The sequence below is a fragment of the Scomber japonicus genome, chromosome 20 (assembly GCF_027409825.1).
Source record: "Scomber japonicus isolate fScoJap1 chromosome 20, fScoJap1.pri, whole genome shotgun sequence".
Lineage (NCBI taxonomy): Eukaryota > Metazoa > Chordata > Actinopteri > Scombriformes > Scombridae > Scomber > Scomber japonicus.
Window position 1 is genome coordinate 529,666 of NC_070597.1, and position 24,125 is coordinate 553,790.

The 24,125-nt window shown below is 44.2% G+C and overlaps 1 protein-coding gene across 1 annotated transcript in view; it reads left to right on the forward strand.

Annotated features, from left to right (window-relative positions):
• The window catches only part of LOC128381790 (scavenger receptor cysteine-rich type 1 protein M130-like), a 222,941-nt gene that overhangs the window by 190,299 nt on the left and 8,517 nt on the right, over positions 1–24,125 (forward strand). Inside the window, exons 8-10 of the mRNA XM_053341827.1 lie at positions 2,050–2,355; positions 8,367–8,372; positions 22,809–23,090. Of these exons, the coding sequence (XP_053197802.1) occupies positions 2,050–2,355; positions 8,367–8,372; positions 22,809–23,090 (594 nt within the window). The remainder of the gene's footprint in view (positions 1–2,049; positions 2,356–8,366; positions 8,373–22,808; positions 23,091–24,125) is intronic.

The window sequence follows — 24,125 nt, forward strand, 5'->3', positions numbered from 1 at the left end:
AATCAAATTGCTCATTTTAGTTTTCTTTGGAACTTTTAGTCTCTTGTCTACACTCTCTATCATTAGCACAAAGTCCTCATCTTCAATTGTTGTGAGTGGTGAACCTGTGCAGCCAATCCATCTAGCTATGGCCTGCTCCTTGGTCTGTTGTTCCTTCGATTCAGTTTTATACTTTGAAGAGCATAGGAAGGCTGCAGAGATGGCCTGCTGCTGGGTTACACTAGCTTTATTTGCACTTGGCCCATGGTCATCTTTGTCATTAGACGTCTTCTGTATCTGTGAGGGTGAAAGGGGTCATGAAGTTGTGATTTCTCTCTCTCTCTCTCTCTCTCTCTCTCTCTCTCATACACACACTCACACACACACACACACACACACACACACACACTTTGTCTTGTGAACACCACATCTACTATATTTGATTCAATTTGAGGACATTGAATATTTATACTCATTAATTCAGCTAGACAATTGTCTAATCAATACAGTTCAGAGATGGTTACCTTTAGCTTCTATTTTATTCCAAGTAGCAGAAACACAGTGGATTATCTGATCAAATAACCCTAGCATGTATGCTTACCTTTGCATGTATTTCTGGATGAGTCGTCTCTAAATGTCGCTTCAAGTTGGTGGTGTTTTTCCCAGCGATTTTTGCTCCACATGGTTTACAGACGTTCTTGTTGTCCTTTGTGAAGTGTGACCAGATGTCAATTCTTCGTTTTCATCCTAGACCTAGCTCTGACATTTCTGTTGTTCATGAGACATGCGGTTGCACCACGGACGGTGTGCACTGCTAATCGTTAGCGTGTTGCTAACGAGCGAAGTCAACTGCAACTGAGACTGTGCAACTAAACACAATAAATATGACGTAAACGACCTGACTGTTGTAAAAACCAATAAATATACCTGACTGTTGTCAAAAACGTCCTCGAAACTACTAAATTCTGCAAGTTCGTCTTTGCTCTCCTCACGTGTTACTGCTGCTGCTTCTTTTGTGTTTTGTTGTGCCTGCATTTGCCACGGATTTTTAAAATGGCTCCGCTGCTTCTGCATAGGTCAACCTACCCTCAAAAGATTCGCTCTGATTGGATTTCATCCCAACCTGTCCCACAAACAGTAGTTCGGATTGGCTCTCTTCTCCATTCGTCCCGCCCTAACATTTTCGTCTCATTTTTATTTGTTGATTAAAGTTTCAGTTATATTTCGTCACAGTTTTCATCATCATATCTGACTTTTATTTAGTTTTTATTTAGTTTTCGTCCGTGAAAAAGGTTTGTTGACGAAGATTTTTCGTCATAGTCTTCGTCAACTAAATTAACACTGATACACAGACAGAATCTATGCAAAAATGACACAAAGAACAAAGATGACGGTCTCTTTTATACTTCTAATATTGCTGACCTCTGTGAACTGAGGTATTATTAGAGGAATTCTTTACAGCATCAGGTGTGGAGCAACAATATTGAAAGTTATTGGTATCACTGCTGATGTCACTTTGAGCTTTTGAACCCAAAGATTCAGCCCTCTCCACTGTTAGACTACCTTCCCTCTTCTCCAGATCACCTCGAGGATCCTCCACAGTTATCACAGGAGCCTGGCGCACATCATGTGGAGTTCTTAAAGCAGTCATCAGTAAAAGAAACTCCCACCTACTCTGATCTAGCTTCACCATTTCTCACACTGCTGCTGGCAAAGCTTGCCTCCACCTGTCTGGTTCAGGGTCCCATCATGGCTCTAGGGTCAATCTGCAAGTCATGTTTTTCTTTCGGCCCACTCTGCAGGCATTTACAATAACTCAGCGTTAAAGTGATTATATGATGAACTCAGACCAGCAGTAACAACTAGAGTTGGGTGTAGTTTGCGTTTTAATTAATATCTGAGCTGAAGATAATGAACTGCCGTTTATCACTGTGTCGTTCCTCATGATACCACAAGATGCTGCCAGACTCTCTGTATCAATACGTTTTTTTCAACTTGAAATAATCTGTATTGGTATGAATGTTGCAGTTAAATATTCCCAAAACTAATGATGGTCCTCTCTCTCTCCAGACTCTGTCAGGCTGGTGAATGGGACTAGTCTGTGTTCAGGCAGACTGGAGGTGAAGTCTGAGCAGTCGTGGTCCTCAGTGTGTGAAGCTGACTTTGACCAGCAGGATGCAGAGGTGGTCTGTAGGGAGCTTGGCTGTGGGGCTCCTTCAGTCCTCCAGGGGGCGCTCTATGGAGAAGTGGAGGCTCCAATCTGGACCAAAGAGTTCCAGTGTGGAGGCTACGAGTCTGCTCTCCTGGACTGTAGAAGATCAGACTCAGCTAGAAGAACCTGCTCACCTGGTAAAGCTGTTGGACTCACCTGCTCAGGTAGAAGAGGAGCTGCAGCTTTGATTTGTCTTCATTTCTGTTCTAATGAAACTCACTTTATTCTTTTACTGATGACTCTCTTGTTTCTGTTCTAATGAAACTCACTTTATTCTTTTACTGATGACTCTCTTGTTTCTGTTCTAATGAAACTCACTTTATTCTTTTACTGATGACTCTCTTGTTTCTGTTCTAATGACACTCACTTTATTCTTTTACTGATGACTGTCTTGTTTCTGTTCTAATGAAACTCACTTTATTCTTTTACTGATGACTCTCTTGTTTCTGTTCAGAGCCTGTCAGGTTGGTGGGAGGAGCCAGCCGCTGTGAAGGTACACTCGAGGTGAAACGAACAGAGTGGAGACCAGTGAGTGCCTTTCTCTGGACACAGGGTAACTTCCTCAGAAGGTACTCTAACTGGACCCTGAAGGAAGCAGCAGTAGCCTGCTCAGATCTGGACTGTGGCTCTGCTGTTGCAACAAGAAGCAGAAATGATTCCTCACACAGATCTATATGGTGGATCAGCTCTGACTGTCTTCATCCTGGATCTGCACTAAAGGACTGTGCATCATCATATTACTCTTACTCCATCGTGGAGCTCACCTGTTCAGGTAAGTCCATCAGTGACATCATCTCTGACAGTAATATGTTCCTTCCTCTGTCACAGTGATAGTTGGTGGTTTCCATTGGACTAAACTGTAAACTTATCCAGGACGACAGCATCCTAAAGGGTAGAGAAGTTAGCTTGTTCCTGGAGGCTCATTGATTCAAACTCCCATAAAAAGCTGCTTCAGCCAATCATCTTTCTGTATTTACAGACCTGCTGCTTCAGCCAATCATCTCTGTGTCTCCTACCATGGACGGGGTCTCCGGGGCCCAGCAGCAGGGGTTTCAGGTTCTCCAAGGCTCCAGCTTCACCATCAGCTGCTCCGTCCAGCCTCAGTACCCAGGAGGCTCCTTCCAGCTCACCTTCAGCTCTTCCAACACAGCATACAACTACACCAAGCCAGCTGTCAATCACTCTGCTGACTTCCTGTTTCCTGCTGCAGACCCCGCCCACCAAGGAAGCTACACCTGTGTTTATGGCGTCTATGTTTTTTCTCATAACTTCTCCTCTGAGAGCCGTCTGCTCTCTCTCACTGTCACAGGTAAGCTGAAGTAGAGTGTGAAGCTCAGTCCAACTGAGACGTCAGACTGACTTTGTTTCCATGTTTGATAAAAAGTCATGAGGCAGCCGGAGACTCAGAGATGTGTCTGGTATCATTGGAAAGGAAACACTCTCAGGATTCTTGTAAAAGTGTCTGTATGATTCTATGACTTACTGACAAAGAGTGGCAGAGGTTACAATGATGGGGTTGTTTACTCGCCAATAGGTTTGCCTATACAATGACATGTGTACAGACATTCAGAGACCTCTCAGGGTTAGGGGTTGGGGGGGGCAGGGTTAGTGGTCAGGGACCTCTCAGCAGGATATAGGGTTAATCCTAAGCACCGATTGGCTTGTGTGTGGTGTCGTCAGAAGCAGGAGAGGCTCACGGTCGTAAACATCTAGTCACGTGTACTCTGAGATGGACGTGCAGGTCAGGAAATGACGTAAACGGACCGTATATGGTTTGTTATTTGTGTTATTACGTTACGTGTTGGACTAAATACATGTTGACATATTGAGGAAAGTATTCCGGTTAGAAGGAAACAGATTTCATATTTCACAAGAATGGATATTTGGCGAGCTGTACAGAAAGTGCTGAGTCATAAGATGATCGTTGTGGATAAAGGGAAGACTTTCAAGGTATGTAGGCATTATAGCTTTTCTTACTTAGCTGAGGGGCTAGCCGAGCTAATCGCTAATACTATTACGGCTGTGAGCAACCATATAAGCCGTGAGTGGTCTTGAATGAATCAGGACAATCTAAGATTTCCAACGATGTACGGCATGAATATATATGTTTAAGGGTTGGTGTTTAAAACATTCAGAAGAACTTGTGGCTACTTCCTAACATCCGTCCCGTTCCGTAGACGGAACAGCGTGCGTTAAGTGGTTAATGTTGTTTTAGCTGTTAGCTTCCCTACACACCTCCACTCAACCCTGCAGCTCCACCTCAAACACTTGTGTGCTGTTTAAAAGTACAAAACAGCAACGTTATGCGGGTTTTGTTTGGTAAGCAAAGGCTCAATGAGAGATCTTCTTTATGGCTATGATGAAAGATTCACCATCTCTCTGTATTTACAGACCTGCTGTTTCAGCCAATCATCTCTGTGTCTCCTACCATGGACGGGGTCTCCGGGGCCCAGCAGCAGGGGTTTCAGGTGCTCCGGGGCTCCAGCTTCAACATCAGCTGCTCCGTCCAGCCTCAGTACCCAGGAGGCTCCTTCCTGCTCACCTTCACCTCCTCCAACACAACATACAACTACACCCAGCCAGCTGTCAATCACTCTGCTGACTTCCTGTTTCCTGCTGCAGACCCCGCCCACCAAGGAAGCTACAGCTGTGTTTATGGCGTCTATGTTTTTTCTCATAACTTCTCCTCTGAGAGCCGTCTGCTCTCTCTCACTGTCACAGGTAAGCTGAAGCAGAGTGTGAAGTTCAGTCCAACTGAGACGTCACACTGACTTTGTTTCCATGTTTGATAAAAAGTCATGAAGCAGCCGGAGCGACCCAGCGACCTACAGAGAGCTGAGTCACAATCTGATGAAGGAGCTGTAAACTGTTTCCTTCCCGGCTTCTTTAACATTATTCAACCATAACAACTGTGTTGTAGTGGAAAGTAAAAGTGAAGCCAGATAAGCACTATAATGATAATAAACAGGGTTTACATGATGAACTCAGAGCTTCACCAGGATCACATCTGATTTAACTGCATGTAAAGATGTTGACTGTTAACAATCAGTTGAATCATTTTAAGCAGACAGGAGCTTTAAGGAGAGAATCAGCAGACTTTCATTCATTCTTTCAAAGCAGCTGTGAACACATGAGTGTTTTTTGTTGAACATCATCAGCATACAGAGAGGATCAGATGAACTTATTCTCTAAGAGCTGAATCAACAAGCTGCTTCAGACTTCACTGATTTTAGGAGATTTAACGTCATTAAAGTTTCTGTTTGATGGGAGCTGTTGTCCTCATGATGTCATGTGATCTAATGTGATGACTGAATGTGTCTCATCAGGTCCAGATGAAAAACCCCCAGATAAGAAACCTTACAGACCAGGTTCTATCATCACACTGGTCGTCCTGCTGGTCGTCCTGCCGTTGGTCGTAGCTGCCGTCTATTTCATCCTGATGGTACTGAACCTGTTTTATTAACTTAACTTTATTTTGGTGACATTTTATGAACCACTGAAATGTGCACTATAAAATTGTAATGCACCAGTTGTCCTGCTGGTGGCTCTGCTGTTGGGTGTCATTATCATCTATTTCATCCCCAAGGTACTGAACATGTTTGTTTAGAGGACTGGTTGAAATGAAGCACTCAGCCTGTTTATCTTGAACTGAAGAGAGGAGTGATGCAGATCTGTGTTGTCATGTCTCTCCAGGCCAGCAGGGGGCAGAAGTCAGACCCACCGGAGAACGTTGAGCTGGATTATTATAACCTGGGTGTTTCCAGAGCTGAAGGAGAGCCGGCTAAAGAGGAAGGAGCTCAGGGAGCAGAGTAGGACCTCTGAGGACAAACACAAACCCTCTGAAGAAGAAAATCATCACCAGCACCAACGCTCCAAAACAGGAAGTAGTGAGACCTTTATTAAGACCACTAGAAGAAGAGCAGAGAGGAGATCTGATTGGACCATTTGTAACATAATTATCTGTATATGATTATATTTAGTATCATTAATCTCAGTCATATGAACAGCTGTAACTTTTTTTACTTACAGAATTTCATGAATCCAGAGTTTTATGGTCTCATCTGGATAAATGTTGAGTCAAGAAATCATTTTTAAAATCAGTCCTCTTTTTTTTCTTCACTGCTTTTTATAGACTATAAGTATACACATTTTTTAAATGTTATATTATATTATTATATTAATTTAAATAAATTGAGTAAAAGGAAAAAAAGGGAAAATATGTTGGAGATCATTTAAATTTAAAAATCAGTTCAGATGTTTGGTGAGTTTATATCTTTTTTCTTCACTGTCTTTTATAGACTATATACTTATTATTCAGCTTAAATATGTTAATGCTATTCAAAAGTATACAAATCCTTAGTTAAATAAACTAAATAAAAAAAGGCAAAACGATTTTGGAGAGATTTAAATAGTACTGAGCAATAGTTTTGAATTGTATGTAATCTTTTTAACATGTTCACAAACAGTTGTTATTATATTTTTCATTCATATTTTGAATTACACACAACTGCACAACGCAGGCAAGTGCTGGACTGAGTTTTGCCAAGCTTACATTACATTTGTAACTGATTTCAAATACCTTTATATTAATAATATGTACATCTGTAAAACCACTGCAAGCAAAGAGAGAGAAGAGTCATGAGGGAATTTAACAGGACATTTAATAAATGGAGTAAAGCTAAATGCTAATTGACGAGGGCTGTAAGGTCATTTTAGGTAAAGTGTTAAAAACAGGATGGATAGGGTTAGGATATCAGCCGCTGTGAGATAATAGAGAGATGGTTGTGTGGAAGACAGACCATTACATGCAAAAGCCTCACAATGTCATAAAACAGGAAATGTTTGTTTTCTGGCTGATGACGTCTGATATGTGTATAAATATGAGATGTACGATGGGTTTCTTGAGTTTCTTGCAATAAAACGCTTCAATTCTACAAGTTGATGCATAAGTCTGATTTTTAACCCTCTGAGATACATCAGCTTCTACTGAATGTTGACTCAGTCCTCATTTATTGTATGTTTCAGCTTCATGCTAATGAATCAGTTTATATATTATAATTATTTATATATAATGGCCAAGTCCCAACATAAGTTATCTCAGGGCAGACCATCTTTATTTTATAGAGACCCAACATTCCTCCATGAGCAGCACTTGGTGACAGCAGCAATTAAAAACTCTCCTTTAATGAGAAGAAACCTCAAGCAGACCTGAGCTCTAGGTGGGCGACCATCTGCCTCGACCTGTTGGGTTTTATCCAAAACTCCAAAATCCCACAATCCTAAACGCCACAAAACAAAGAAATAATCCAACTCAAAATTCCACTATAGGTTTTCTTTTATTTAGTCGTTGAAGGGGCCGTATTATGAAAAGTCACTTTTAGGTGCTTATGTGTATATATTTGGGTCTCTGATGTTCCTACTAACATAAACTGTGAAATAACACCACCCAGTCAGTTTATTGTGGGCTGATGTGCTCTTAACTCTTCTCTTGTGATTCAACAAGTAATTTAGATATGATGACCCATTCTTACATCACTTGGGGCTTCACTGAAATTATACCAACCCAATCCATGCCTCTGTCTGAGTCTCCACTCTCTGAATGAGGTCTGCCTTGTTTCTCCAACTGGGACTCAGCTAAACTGAGCTCAGCATGAAAACATTACATGTATCAGGACTGGACCCGAGAACAGAGCAGCTGGTTGCTGACACTTGCCACTCAGTGTCATCAGGACTGTTCACAAATATCTTTAAAGAGGAGAGAGGGCTTTACCAGGACATGGTGTTCTGCTTCGTCCATCTGAGTGTTCAGGAGTTTCTGGCTGCTCTTCATGTCCATCTGACATTCATCAAGTCTGTCCCTGGTCTCTGATCCTGTTTGGGACCTCATGGACAGAGGGAGTCCAGTTTGGGAACCTCAGAATCACCTCTCTGCTTTTTGTGGTTGATGTTGTTCTGTTGGACTCTACAGGTGAAGTCCTACAACAGGCTCTGGGACAGTTTGCAGTTGAATGTGAAGCGGTCGGGGTGAGAGTCCATGGCCATGGTGCTCTGCTGGAACAAGGTGGACTGCCCCCTCAGGGTTTGGGGGGGTGGAGCGGTGGAGTTTAAGTATCTGAGGTTCTTCTTCACATTTAGGGTCAGATGGAGCGTGAGATCGACAGGTGGATGTGTGCAGCATCAGGTGGATGGGTGCAGCATCGGGTGGATGGGTGCAGCATCAGGTTGATGGGTGCAGCATCAGGTGGATGGGTGCAGCATCAGGTGGATGGGTGCAACATCAGCAGTGATGACTGTCCTGGTGAAGAAAGAGCTGAGCCTGAAGGTGCAGCTCTGAGTTTAGCAGTGAGTCTACGTCCCAACCCTCACCTCTGCTCACCAGCTTTGGGTAGTGACCCAAAGAATGAGATGCTGGATCCAAGCAGAGAGAGTCTGGGCTCAGCCTTAGAGATAGGGTCAGGAGGGGGGGGGGGGGGAGCGGGGTTAAACAGTTACAGGAACCAATCAGCTTTGGTCATTACGTGTGTGTGTGTGTGTGTGTGTGTTACCTGGTTGGTGATGTGTGTGAGTATGTGAGTGTGTGTTTGTTAACTGGTTGGTGATGTGTGTGTGTGTGTGTTACCTGGTTGGTGATGTGTGTGTGTGTGTGTGTGTGTGTGTGTGTGTGTTACCTGGTTGGTGATGTGTGTGTGTGTGTGTTACCTGGTTGGTGATGTGTGTGTGTGTGTGTGTGTGTGTGTTACCTGGTTGGTGATGTTGGTGATGTGTGTGTGTGTGTGTGTGTGTGTGTGTGTGTGTGTGTGTGTTACCTAGTTGGTGATGTGTGTGTGTGTGTGTGTTACCTGGTTGGTGATGTGTGTGTGTATGTGTGTGTGTGTGTGTGTGTGTGTGTGTGTGTGTGTGTGTGTGTGTGTGTTACCTGGTTGGTGATGTGTGTGTGTGTGTGTGTGTGAGTGTGTTACCTGAGGGGTATTGCACGAAACCAGGATAAGGGATTAAGCCGGGATAAGTTAGGTATCCTGGCTGAATTTAGCCTCAAGTCGGTTGCATGAAAGCAGGTTAAATTTAACCTGGCCCAGTTACTATGGTGATTTATTCTCTGCAGCTAGCCTGCTCCAGACCAGGCTAAGATTATTCTCAGGGTTAGGGGCAGTTCTACTGTCAATCGTGTGACAAATTAATGGGTTTTACAGCATTTCCACGGTCTTTCTAAATATGTTGCATCATTTTAATTATCCTGCATTAAAATACTACAGATAAATTATATTGTAGTTTCATTAAAGTCTGTTGACTGTTTAATTGCAACAGTCATTTTATAGTCATTCATGTGGTATCATTATTGTGTATAATGTACAGTAGATTTACTTTGTACTATTTACTAGCTGATACTCACAATGTTACTTGGCTGCTTCTGAGGCTGAGCAGCATCTGGGTCCTGTTACACGTTATTTTCTATTAGCACCTAATCACTGACTTCATATCCATTATGGGCTAAATGAGCCAGACATGATACCTAAAGCCTGGAGTCCAGCAACACTGTCTCCTCATCTGCAGAAGTGCATCCTGCAGCTGCAGCCTTCCCCCTGCCCTACACCTAATTATAATAATTGTTTGCACTTAATTATATTTCCTGTGTAGCATGCACTTTTACTTGTCACATTTAAATCAAAGTGTACAACTGTTGATTAGTGGGCTTGGACAGTAACTTCTTTAGTCCTTTAATTGTAATTTTGACAGTTCTAGTGGAGCACTGTTGTATTAATTGTACTTTTTTTTTTAAAGTATATTTTTGGGCTTTTTGCCTTTGATGTACAGGTTAGTAGAGAGAGACAGGAAAACTGGAGACAGAGAGGGGGTAATGACATGCAGGATAGGAGTGCTTGGTGCGGGATTTGAACCGGGGTCGCCTGCAGCTAGGGCTGTAGCCGCAACACACGGGGCAGGTGCTCTACCCACTGAGCTACACTTAACCATTAATTGCACATTAATTGCACTACTTACGTATTGAGCCGGTCCGCGATTGTCTGCCAGGCTTTCTCCCTTTCCTTAATTACAGTGCTTTGTGCTTGTGTTGCCTTTTTTTTCTTATAATTTCTTTAACCTCATCATGAAACTCCATCAGGAGCTGTTGTTCAGCGGCCGTGAAGAATGACGCGCAACACCTTTCCATTTTCCAATCTGTGATTCTGTGATTGATGCCATGGGTCTATTTGAGAATGCTGTGAACATGCACTTATCCCAGCTATCTACACCTGGCTTGACATAGCCGCGCCTTTTCATCCTGGCTTGGCGAACGTGCAACCAATTAAGCCAAGATGCGCCGGGCAGGCTAGATCAAGCTGCGCTTGCTCAGTTATCCTGGATTTCTTTATTCTACTCTTGTGCAATACCCCTCTGGTTGGTGATGTGTGTGTTGGCTCCATGCAGTAACAACAGTTGGATTATTTTGAATCTGTTGAGTCGAACAGCGTCGTGAAGTGGAGTGTCTCCCTCCTGAAACACTACACACAGACACACACACACACACACACACACACACACACACACACTACTCTTTACTCATTCTGCCTTTGTTATTCTGGATAATTCAACCAGGAAGTACAAATTAATCCTCAGACTGTCATCAAAAATCAAATTAGTTTGCTGAGAATTAAATGACATTTCAACCTGGATAATACTTTCCTTATTTATTGAGTCTACGTGACTAAAACCAAAATCACTTCAGCCAGCAGCCACGAAACAGGCTGCAATGTAATAGACCAAATTATTTAAGATTGCCCCTGCTGCTCACACTGACACTCTGCTGCCCCCCGCTGCTCACACTGACACTCTGCTGCCCCCTGCTGGTCACACTGACACTCTGCTGCCCCCTGCTGCTCACACTGACACTCTGCTGCCCCCTGCTGCTCACCCTGACACTCTGCTGCCCCCTGCTGCTCACACTGACACTCTGCTGCCCCCTGCTGGTCACACTGACACTCTGCTGCCCCCTGCTGGATACACTGACACTCTGCTGCCCCCTGCTGGTCACACTGACACTCTGCTGCCCCCTGCTGGTCACACTGACACTCTGCTGCCCCCTGCTGGTCACACTGACACTCTGCTGCCCCCTGCTGGTCACACTGACACTCTGCTGCCCCCTGCTGCTCACACTGACACTCTGCTGCCCCCTGCTGGATACACTGACACTCTGTTGCCCCCTGCTGGATACACTGACACTCTGCTGCCCCCTGCTGCTCACACTGACACTCTGCTGCCCCCTGCTGCTCACCCTGACACTCTGCTGCCCCCTGCTGCTCACACTGACACTCTGCTGCCCCCTGCTGGTCACACTGACACTCTGCTGCCCCCTGCTGCTCACACTGACACTCTGCTCCCCCCTGCTGGATACACTGACACTCTGCTGCCCCCTGCTGGATACACTGACACTCTGCTGCCCCCTGCTGCTCACACTGACACTCTGCTGCCTCCTGCTGCTCACACTGACACTCTGCTGCCCCCTGCTGGTCACACTGACACTTTGCTGCCCCCTGCTGCTCACACTGACACTCTGCTGCCCCCTGCTGGTCACACTCACACTCTGCTGCCCCCTGCTGGTCACACTGACACTCTGCTGCCCAAACTGACACTCTGCTGCCCCCTGCTGCTCACAGTGACACTCTACTGCCCCCTGCTTGTCACACTGACACTCTGCTGCCCCCTGCTGCTCACACTGACACTCTGCTGCCCCCTTCTGCTCACACTGACACTCTGCTGCCCCCTTCTGCTCACACACTGACACTCTGCTGCTCACATTGACACTCTGCTGCTCACACTGACACTCTGCTGCCCCCTGCTGCTCACACGGACACTCTGCTGCTCACACTGACACTCTGCTGCCCCCTGCTGCTCACACTGACACTCTGCTGCCCCCTGCTGCTCACACTGACACTCTGCTGCCCCCTGCTGGTCACACTGACACTCTCCTGCCCCCTGCTGCTCTCACTGACACTCTGCTGCCCCCTGCTGCTAACACTGACACTCTACTGCCCCCTGCTGCTCACACTGGCACTCTGCTGCCCCCTGCTTGTCACACTGGCACTCTGCTGTCCCCTGCTGGTCTCACTGACACTCTGCTGCCCCCTGCTGCTCACACTGACACTCTGCTGCCCCCTGCTGCTCACACTGACACTCTGCTGCCCCCTGCTGGTCACACTGGCACTCTGCTGTCCCCTGCTGGTCTCACTGACACTCTGCTGCCCCCTGCTGCTCACACTGACACTCTGCTGCCCAAACTGACACTCTGCTGTCCCCTGCTGGTCTCACTGACACTCTGCTGCCCCCTGCTGGATACACTGACACTCTGCTGCCCCCTGCTGCTCACACTGACACTCTGCTGCCTCCTGCTGCTCACACTGATACTCTGCTGCCCCCTGCTGCTCACACTCACACTCTGCTGCCCCCTGCTGCTCACACTGACAGTCTGCTGCCCCCTGCTGGATACACTGACACTCTGCTGCCCCCTGTTGGTCACATTGACACTCTACTGCCCCCTGCTGGATACACTGACACTCTGCTGCCCCCTGCTGCTCACACTGACACTCTGCTGCCCCCTGCTGCTCACACTGACACTCTGCTGCCCCCTGCTGGATACATTGACACTCTGCTGCCCCCTGCTGGATACACTGACACTCTGCTGCCCCCTGCTGGTCACACTGACACTCTGCTGCCCCCTGCATTTTATACTTTTAATAATAAAAACTTTGATCAACTAGAAACTGTTCTAAAATGAAGTAAATGGCATTATGAGGACAAACTAACTGATGTACAGGTTACAGAGGACACATCTGTTACCATGGCAACATGTTTGCTGTCACGTACAAGACTGAAAGGTGTGACAGTATACGTGTTTGAGCTGCTTCCTGTTAGTCTGTCAAACTTCTTATTGTGGTAAAATATTGCTCGCCTGTGGTTAGTGGTTTCAGTTCTAAGAAGCAGCTCATCAGTTCATTGTCTGGCTGAAATAAAAAGAGGAAACAGATCATGTGATCAGCAGAGGAGAGCTATAGAGTCCGTCAGACGGACACAGAGACAGACGGTCTACCTGGTCATGGATCACCTGCTGATGGTGTTGCTGTTGCTGTGCAGCTCAGGTAGGACTCTGCTTTAATGATGAATGTGTGAAAGACTCAAAACCTCTTTGTAAAAATACTGAATTTAAGTCAAAGGAAGGAAAACTTTGGTTTTACTAACAGCATTGACTTTGTCACATATACTCGACCATAACGTGTTATTCTGGTAATATTTTTCTGCTGTAACTCAATATTACCTCCAGTTGTCTGCGGAGGTTCAAAAAACTCTTGTCTCAACTTGGTAAGAGTTTTCCGCATTTGACTCAGTCTCAGCACGAGGTTGTGGTCGGGTTAACTGACTCTCACCTATCGCTGTTCTCTCATGTGCCATCTCGGACCCATGTGTTGCAGCATGATATTGATGTGGGGATTCTCCTCCAATAAAACAGCACGCTCACCACGTGTGTCCTGATGAATGTGCCCGTTTACAAAAGCAGGTGAATTAAATGTTAGAGAATGGCATTGCAGAGCCTCGTGTCTCTTGGCTGATAAATCTGATGGCTCAGACCGGTTCTGCATGGATGTCTGTAAAGTGAACGTGGTCACGAAGCGAGATTATCTTCTTCTCAGAGATGAGGTTGTGTTGACCATGTTGGTAATGCTAATTATATGATGAAGCTTGACCTGCTCAAAGGTTGTTGGCAGCTGTCACTGACTCCGCGGGCGAAAGACATTTCTGCTTTCGTGACCCCTGGCGCTTTATGGTAATATACGGTGATGCCATTCGGCTTGCGTAACACTCCTGCTACATTTCAGCGTCTGGTACACACGGAGTGATGCCAATCTCACACTCAACCTTACCAAGTGTATTTTGGTCAGGCTACGGTGGCCCATTTAGGCAAGGTTGTTGGCCGGGGGCAAGTCAGGCCGCTGCACTCCAAGATTGAAGCTATTGTGTCGTTCCCTGTTCCAGTTTATCAGTGAGCTGCGCTGTTTTTTGGGGATTACAGGATACTATAGAAGTTTTTGTAGGAACTTCTGTGTGAAGGCTTTGCTGACTAATGCTCTCATACTGGCTGCACCAGAGTCTGATTGGACATTTAAACTTTCTGTTGATGCGAGTGATGCAGGAGTAGGTGCTGTCCTTCAGGAAGGAGATGATCGGCTGGAGCAACATGTTTACTGTCACGTACAAGACTGAAAGGTGTGACAGTATACGTGTTTGCGCTGCTTCCTGTTACTCTGTCAAACTTCTTATTGTAGTAACATCTTGCTCGCCTGTGGTTAGTGGCTTCAGTTCTGAGAAGCAGCTCATCAGTTCATTTCCTGGCTAATGACATAAAATAGAAAACAGATCATGTGATCATCAGAGGAGAGCGATGAAGTCCGTCAGACGGACACAGAGACAGACGGTCTACCTGGTCATGGATCACCTGCTGATGGTGTTGCTGTTGCTGTGCACCTCATAGGTGGTGGGCCAAGGGGAGATTACGTGTCTTTAGACGATCCCTACCGAGGGAGGACCTAATTTTCTGTGTACAACAAATCAAACAAAAATTGTTGGCTCTCTTACCTCTTGCACATTTTTTGTTCATCGGTAACTTTGACTGAGTTACCGCTTCCGGCAAACCGAGCGGGCAGCTGTGCTCGGGGTCCGACATGTATGATGTCATTGCAGTTATTGTCCAATGACACGCCTCGAAATTTCCAAGGGTTTAACTTTTTTTTCTATATCTATATATATATATATGTAGGCTCCAACCTCCAACAGACCTTTTCCTTATGAATTCATTCAGTGGTGGTGGAGCAAGACAATGGAGACTTTTGTACACAAAACAAGCAAATCTAAAAGTTTTAAAATTATGGAAACTTTAAAAATTACGTTCTAATTATATGACGAAGCTTGACCTGCTCAAAGGTTGTTGGCAGCTGTCACTGACTCCGCGGGCAAAAGACATTTCTGCTTTCGTGACCCCTGATGCTTTCTTGTAATATACGGTGATGCCATTCGGCTTGCGTAACACTCCTGCTACATTTCAGCGTCTGGTACACACTGAGTGATGCCAATCTCACACTCAACCTTACCAAGTGTATTTTGGTCAGGCTACGGTGGCCCATTTAGGCCAGGTTGTTGGCCGGGGGCAAGTCAGGCCGGGCCACTCCAAGATTGAAGCTGTTGTGTCGTTCCCTGCTCCAGTTTATCAGTGTGAGCTGCGCTGTTTTTTTGGGATTACAGGATACTATAGAAGTTTTTGTAGGAACTTCTGTGTGGAGGCTTTGCTGACTAATGGTCTCATACTTGCTGCACCAGAGTCTGATTGGCCGTTTAAAATTTCTGTCCATGCGAGTGATGCAGGAGCAGGTGCTGTCCTTCTTCAGTAAGGAGATGATCGGCTGGAGCAACATGTTTACTGTCACGTACAAGACTGAAAGGTGTGACAGTATACGTGTTTCCAACAGACCTTTTCCTTATGAATTCATTCAGTGGTGGTGGAGCAAGACAATGGAGACTTTTGTACACAAAACAAGCAAATCTAAAAGTTTTAAAATTATGGAAACTTTAAAAATTACGTTTTTTAAGGGTATTGCAGATATGGAAGGAGAAGGGTTTTCTATCCAGAGTCTTTAGGGCTTTTTATAGAGAGATTCTATCGGTATAAGTGCTGCAGTACATGCCAGTGACCAGCTGGTTAAGCAGTAGTCTATATGTGAGATGATCATACAATGTAAAAACAACAAAGCTGCACTTTTGGTTAAGGAGTTCCTGATCTGCCTGAAATTTGCCAGGTTGTATTTGACAGAGTTAGACACTTTTTTGATGTATTTCCTGATGTGTTTGAGTGTCGAGTCCAGGATGACTCCTAAGTATCTGAACTCGCTCACCAAAGTGAGCTCCTCCCCTCCCAGAAAGACACCAGAATGATTATTTGGCGGCCTTTCACAAAAATCGTACAGACACTTTTTTAACATTTAAAGAAAGACATGAATCAGTGAGCCAGTCCTGTACATGAGTCATAGCAGTTTTAAGTATTTGAGCAGCTTCTGTCGTGTTATTCGCAGGGGTGAAAATAACCCTGTCATCCGCGTACAGCTGTGAATTAACACCCTTACATTAACATCAAATCGTTAAGGTAGACAGAAAATAAAATAAGTCCAAGTATGGATCCCTGAGGGACCCCTACTGGACAGTCCAGGTAAGGAGATTTGACACCGTTAACCACCACACACTGCTCTCTATCTGCAAGATATGATCTGAACCAATTGAGGGCCTGTGTAGAGAAATAAAATTTCGACAGCTTGGTTAACACTACTCGGTGGTCAACGGTGTCAAAGGCTCTTTTAAGATCCAGGAAAAAAGCTCCCACACAGCTGTTCCTATCCAGGGGAGACAACAATAACAACAACAACAAAACATACTTATGGCCGATTCTGTGGAATGGTGAGTCCAGAACCCAAACTGCATCGGATGCAATGCTGTGTAACCATTATTGAGATGTTCTACTAACTGTTTAGCCACCCATTTTTTCTATTACTTTGGAGATGACAGGAAGAATACTGATTGGTCTATAGTTGTTGATTTCAGCTTTACTTCCGGATTTGAAGATTGGATTCACCGTGCTCACCTTCCAGTTAGTCGGGACACCAGAACGCCTGTTAGACAGATTTATCAGCTGCATGATGGGAAAAAACAGAGACTCCATGTGAAGTTTTTAAAAAATGGTGTCAAATCCGTAGTTATCCTTGGCATTAGATTTGTTAAGAGAGCAAATAATTTCCATTACCTCTCTGTCAGAGATTTCAGTTATGTTAAAAACAGGCTGTTCGCAATTGACAGGATGATAATCACAGTCAGGTGCAGTGAACAGACTTGATATTTCTTGAACAGAATTTTTTTAAAAAAGAATTAAGTTCTGCAGCCAAGGTGACAGGATTTTTCACTAATTGATTCTTGATGTTTAGCTCCAGAGCTTTATTGCTCTGTTTGGTCTGTCTGCCAGTTAGGTTATTGATCTCTTTCCACACTTTTTTTGAATTTCCCTTTGCACTCTCAATTACGTTTAAGAAGAAGTTTGCTTTGGCTTTTCGTAATGCTAATGTTACTTTATTTCGTGCTGATGTGAACTTTTGACGGTCAGTTATTAGACCAGTTTTCAGTGAAGTTTTGAGCAGTTCTCTAACTTTTAACAGTGCAAGACACTCATTATTAAACCAGGGAAGGGAGCTGGATTGCCTGGTCCTAGAGCTCCCTGTCCTAGAGAAAGACAACAGAACCTCCTTAATTTTTTGAGAGAAGGAGTCAGCACTCTGGTTTATGTCATCACAGGAGATTAAATTATGCCATACCAATTCCTTAAGGGCTTTATCAACATTTTGCTGTTGGTTCTTAGGGATGAAGTTGTGATTTGGTGATTTCTGAGGCAGATATGTGTGTGAATTTATGTGTGTGACACGATTTTTATTGAGTTTCCAGGAAAAGAAAATCACATTATGATCTGAAAGTCCTGTGAAGAGGTTGTGAATCTTCTTTCCGGCTTATTTGAAAACAGCAGGTCAATTCTAGTTTTAGAGTAGTTTGTTATCCTGGTTGGTTGGTCAATTAATTGTGTTAAGTTAAAAGAATCAGTAATTGTCTTGAAATTTTTTCTGTCTTCCTTATTATCCCAATTTACATTAAGATCACCGACCAGAATGATCTCCTTTCTGTGATTAATTGATTTACGTAAAGGCTTGAGCAGATCATAAAAGCCTGTATCAGCTGAGGGTTTACGATACATGCAGATGACAGTAAAAGACATATTGGCAGAAAGGGAGATGCTTACCACAACACATTCTGAATGGATTTCTCCAGGTAATTCTATCTGGCAACAGTTAAGAGTGCTTTTGACGTAAAGTGGAACCCCCCCCCCCCCCCCACCACCTTTCCCATGGTCCCTATCTTTCCTAAAAACATGATAACCCAACATTGATATAGCAGCTTCAGGTGATGAGGATAGCCAGCTTTCTGTGAGTCCCAAAAAGTCGATGTTTGAGTTATTTAGCAGATGTTCTAGTTGTTCTCGCTTAGGAACCATACTGCGGACACTTAAGTGACCACAGAGTAAACCCTTGTTTTTACATTTCGGGTCCCATATTGTTCTTGCGTGGTTTAATGTTTGAAAGAGTTTTGAGGACTGGTACCTTTTCATCACTGGATTTCTGTGTGGGGCTTGCCTCACACCAGTTGCTGGTTCTGGGAGCATGAGCGTAGCGACCGTGGGTGCCAGGGTCCTGCTGCCAAGCAGGGTGGGCAGTTGAAGATCACCAGCTGCTGGACCACGGGCCGTAAGCACGGCCTCGCTGGTGACCGTGGATGCCCTACTCAGGTGCAGGAGATGTTGATGCTTGCCGGTTGCTGGACCTGGGACCGGAGATGTTGAGGCCGTGGAACTGACCGTCAGCTGCTGGGCTGCGGGGAGTCGTAGGCACGGCCCCGCTGACAGCTGGTATGTCACTGCTCGGGGCGGTCGTGGAGCTATGTGAGGCACGACCATCAGCTGCTGGACCACTAAGGGCCGCCATCCCGGCGCCCCAGGCCTCGCTGCCTGTACGCAGGGGATCAACATCCGACAGAACGGCTCCACTGCAGCGGAGGGACACCCGTCGGAACACCGGGGGTGGTAGATGGAGTAAGTCCACCATTCTTTTTGCCTCTGGTTGCATTAGCTTCATAAATGCTGGTAGCCATGAGTGAGTTAGCTGGAAGGCTAAATTTGGCCGGCTCGCTGTTAGCACCACTGGCTTGTGATGCTAGCAGTCTTTGCTGTGCTGGGTGGCTAACGTTAGCATCTTGACTGGCAAGTAGCCATGACAGTGGGCCCGGGTTCAGCTCGATATCGCCAGCCAGAAGTAACATTAATGCTATTTGAGCAAGTCCTTGGTTGGTGGAGTGTCTCTTTCTCTTATTAGTCGAGGAGGAAGTGGGATAGCCATTTACCAACATCCTTGAATATAATATGTGTTGGCTTCTAGCCGCAGGGATGTAGAAGCAGTTGTCACCCGAAGATAATGCAATGTGCCGGGTTTGGATGATGCCCAGACTTGTAATTATTACGGCAATCACCAACCATTTTATGGGCGACTGTGTGGATGGAGATGAAGTGATGAACCTCTCAGATTGAAGCTGATTAGACCGTATATGCCGGCTAAGCAGCAAATGCCCAGTACGCCACAACTGCTCTGTGGCAGCCATGATGCAGGTATGATAGGGCGCCAATTATCAATAAGAAGGTCTTTCAATTCTCAATACATAGACTACAACAGCCCAAAATGACTTCTCCTGATGATGACAGCAAGACAACTTGTGCAGAAATTTGTGTAAAATGAAATAGTTTTATTGTCCAACCATTCAGTCAGTTCTCTTTCAAAGGAGAGCAGGACAAAGACTTCAGTCTGTGTCATCACTGATGCTCTGATGGCAGATTTTATCCAACTGACTGAAAAGTCTTTGAACAGTTGTAGTAGTATTTGTGTTACTAGAAGTTTCTGAGGAAGTACAGACGATGGAGTGATGAGTCTTTGTCTTTACTCAGTTCATGCCAGCATGGAGAAGGACACAGTCGTTCTGCCCAGCAACAAACAGTTTCAGGTTTAATACTGTAACTCCTAGTGGACATTTGAATAAGACAAGAAACAAAGTAATGGAGTACAGAAACCAACCAAGGAATATGATAACCTTTGCTGAACTCCTACTAGATCAGAGACAGTCAGTGTTACTACCAGGTGTCTTTCCTGAGGTTTAGGCGTTTACAACACTTCAGACACACATGACACGATGAATCCTTCATGAGACAGACAATCCCTCTCAACAGTACAGCTTGCTGCTGCTGTAACAGCCGCGTACTTGTCTTTATTACTTGGAGTCAGAGAGGAGCAGATGGATCCACATGTAGAAAACTCTCAGTGAAAGCAGCCTGCAGGAAAAAGTCTTTATTCCTGGAACATGGAGATAAAACCCAAAAGTAGGCTGAGCAGAGAAGACTTGACAAAGGATCCAACAAGGACTGAACTGAAAACCAAGACTTAAATACTAAGTGAACTAGGCGCGCAGGTGGTCGAGTGTTTAGAGCGCATGCCACATATGCAGCCGACCCCAGCTTTGAATCCCAGCCGGAGGTACTTTGCTGCATGTCACACCCCCCTCTCTCTCCTGTTTCCTGTCTGTCTACTATTAAATAAAGGCGTCTGTGCCAAAAAAATCTTTATAAAAAAATACTAAGTGAACTAATAAGTAGATGAGGAACAGGTGAGAAGACAAGGACAGACTGGGAGGACAGTGAGGACTGATACAGGACAGGTGTGGAGGGGGAATGGGCTGGAAGGAGAGCAGGAACACACAAAACAAACGACCCAAATATAAATAAGTCAAACCAAATGAGCTAAAGGACTGAAGAACAGAAGTACAACACTGGAAACCAAGAGAGCATGAAACTGGAGTCTAAACTTACATCTTTTTTGTGACAAACTTCAGCAAACTGCTTGTTTCTCCAGTTTTTACTTGAACCTGCATTAAAATCAGTTAGCTTCTGTTCTTCTGTACAGACTGGAAGAGGAGGAGCTGCTCACTGCTCACAATCTGACATTTACTCAAAACTTCTCACTGATCAACTCTCTCCTCTTTGGCCTCCCTCACAAATCCCTCCATAAACTTCAACTGGTCCAGAACTCAGCTTCTCGTATCATCACTCGAACCCCCTCCATCCACCACATCACTCCTGTCCTCCAATAGCTCCACTGGCTCCTGGCTCAGTTCTGTATTCAATTCAAAGTTCTTCTGTTAACATTCAAGGCCATCCACAACCTCGCCAATTGCTGTGTCACTTTTATATTGTCTTTATTTTTACATTTTATTTGTATTGTTACTTCTTTTTAATGTGTTTGTAATTCTGTACGGTGTCCTTGAGTGCCAAGAAAGGCGCCTTTAAATAAAAAAATATTATTATTATCATTTCATAAACAAGAGGCGAGAAAACAAGAACTGTTTGATTTATTTAATTTTTATGAGTCACATTTGAAACAGAATTCAGTGACTGCTATTCTCACTGCATGATCCAGTAAACAGAGTGCCTCATACTACTTCAGTTCAGGAAAGATAAACATCATGAATTCAAAACATTTGAATGCATTGTTGTGTTTAATGTACAAAATAAGGTTTGAGAACATGATTACTTTAGATGTCTCGCTGACTGCCTCTGTCTTCCAGAGTCTCCAGGTTTCTAAACCAGAGAGCAAACACTTTAGTCTGACTTGGTTTTTAGCTCCGTCTTCTAGTTACTGAAAACTGAACATGTTACTTTCACATATACATTATAACAGTCTGTGGCATATTTGGTAAAACAGATGTAAAAGTCATATTGTGGTCCAGTTTGCAGGTCAGTGGTAAACTGGTCAAATGACTCCTGAGTGAGTTCAATAATGAGTGTTTTCACTGAGATGAGCTCTGAGCTGCTGGAAAGCCTCACAGTGTTTGTTCAGTTCACAGCTCTGCACCAATATAAATATTAATTGTGTGATTTTCTCTCCAGGACTCCAGGCTGAAGATGATCACCAACCAGGTAAAAACAGAGACTGTATCTCATGTGGTCTGGGAACACCTCTGATCCTCCAGGAGGAGCTGGAGGACGTTACTCACACCTCCATCAGTGGTGGACACTCAATCTATTTGGGTTTATGACCAAATACCCTCAAAACTAACAACTCATAGAATATGCTAATGTTAGCATTGGAAAGTGAAAATCCAGATTTGGTACAGTCACCACAGTTTTATGTCATCACTGTCTGCTGCACACGGCTAATTTCTGTGTCTATAGTATCTATAAAATGTAATTATTATTATTATTATTATTATTATTATGGGATTGTTTACAGGAAGTACTGGACATGAACTCTACTTATTGTTCCATTGTGGAACAGGCACACTGCCTGCCTTTGAAGGAGTTCATTAATCAGACATTCAGGGACTCTGAGTGCAGATTTAACACCAGAAGGATCATCAGCAGTAACCATCTGGGCCAGTTGAGGAATGGATCTGGATCTGGTGACGAGGCTATCAAAGTAGCAGGCTAGCTTAGCTAGTAGTAACAAAATGCATGGACTAGATTTTCAGGGAGACAGGATGTGTCTGATTATAACAATATTATGTAGATGAAAAAAGGCAAAATGTGTTTTATATGAGAGGTAAAGGACAAATCCTGATCAAATATAATTGCTAGGTTCCTTACAGTGGTGCTGGAGGCAGAGTAATGCCATCCAGAGTAGGTCTATCATTAGACCATGTGTCTCTAAGCACAATAACTTTTTTTTAAAAAGTTTTTTCTTAGTTTAGTAGCAGGAAGTTGCAGCTCGTCCAGTTCTTTAAGGTCCACTGGTCAGCTAAAAACCGCCAACAACCAACAGGCCTTAGCTAGAGGCAAGATAGACTCAACAGGAGTCAGTAAAAACACTGCAAAGACCTAAGATATTATAATGTACTCCGGAAAATCAAGTTGCAGTTAAATACTCCCAAAACTAATGATGGTCCTCTCTCTCTCCAGACTCTGTCAGGCTGGTGAATGGGACTAGTCTGTGTTCAGGCAGACTGGAGGTGAAACATGGAGAGTGGAGACCAGTGAATGACTATGACTGGACCCTGAAGGACGCAGATGTAATATGTAGATATTTGGACTGTGGCTCTGCTGTTTCAACAGAAAGCATATATGAAGACTCACGTAGATCTGTATGGTGGATCGGATATTTATGTCTTCATTCTGGATCTGAGGTGAGGGACTGTGTATCATCAGGTTCCTCTGCCTCCATCGTGGAGCTCACCTGCTCAGGTAAGTCCATCAGTGACATCATCTCCGACAGTAATATTTTCCTTCCTGTGTCACAGTGATAGTTGGTGGTTTCCATTGGACTGAACTGTAAACTTATCCAGGACGACAGCATCCTAAAGGGTAGAGAAGTTAGCTTGTTCCTGGAGGCTCATTGATTCAAACTGAGACAATCTGCACTTTTAAGGATATTCACACTACAAGAGAAAGCAGCAGTAGTAGCAGTTTACAGTTACAATATACTGTATGTATATGGTATTTAATCATTTGTATGAACACAGTGTAAACAGAGCAGTTTGCTGCTCTCTGTCAGCTCAGTGTCAGAACCATGATCAGATGGCAAGGCAAGGCAGTTTTTTTTACATAGCGCATTTCATACACAATGGCAATTCAATGTGCTTTACATAAAACAGAAAAACATGTAATTTGAGAAACTTAAAACATACAATTAACCCCCTTCCACCCCCCCCACCCCCACCCCCCCACAAAAACAAAGTACAGAAAAATAGAAAGACATAAATAAAATGGTTGCAGCATAAAATAATAAATTAGCTTTAAAATCATTAAAAGGACAGAGAGTGCAAATGAAAGATTAAAATGTAAAGTGCTTTAAAAGAGCTCAATCATAAGCTCAGGAGAAGAGAAATGTTTTTAACCTGGATTTAAAAGTGTTCACAGTTCTGCTGCTAGTTTGTTCCAGTTGTGTAAAAGCTGCTTCACCATGTTTAGTTTGAACTCTGGGCTCAACTATCTGACCTGAGTCAGTAGATCTCAGAGCTCTACTGGGTTTATATTCTACTAACATGTCATTCATGTATTCTGGACCTAAACCATTCAGTGATTTGTAGACCAGTAGCAGAACTTTAAAATCTATTCTATAGCTGACTGGGAGCCAGTGTAAAGACTTTAGAACTGACTGGGAGCCAGTGTAAAGACTTTAGAGCTGACTGGGAGCCAGTGTAAAGACTTTAGAACTGACTGGGAGCCAGTGTAAAGACTTTAGAACTGACTGGGAGCCAGTGTAAAGACTTTAGAACT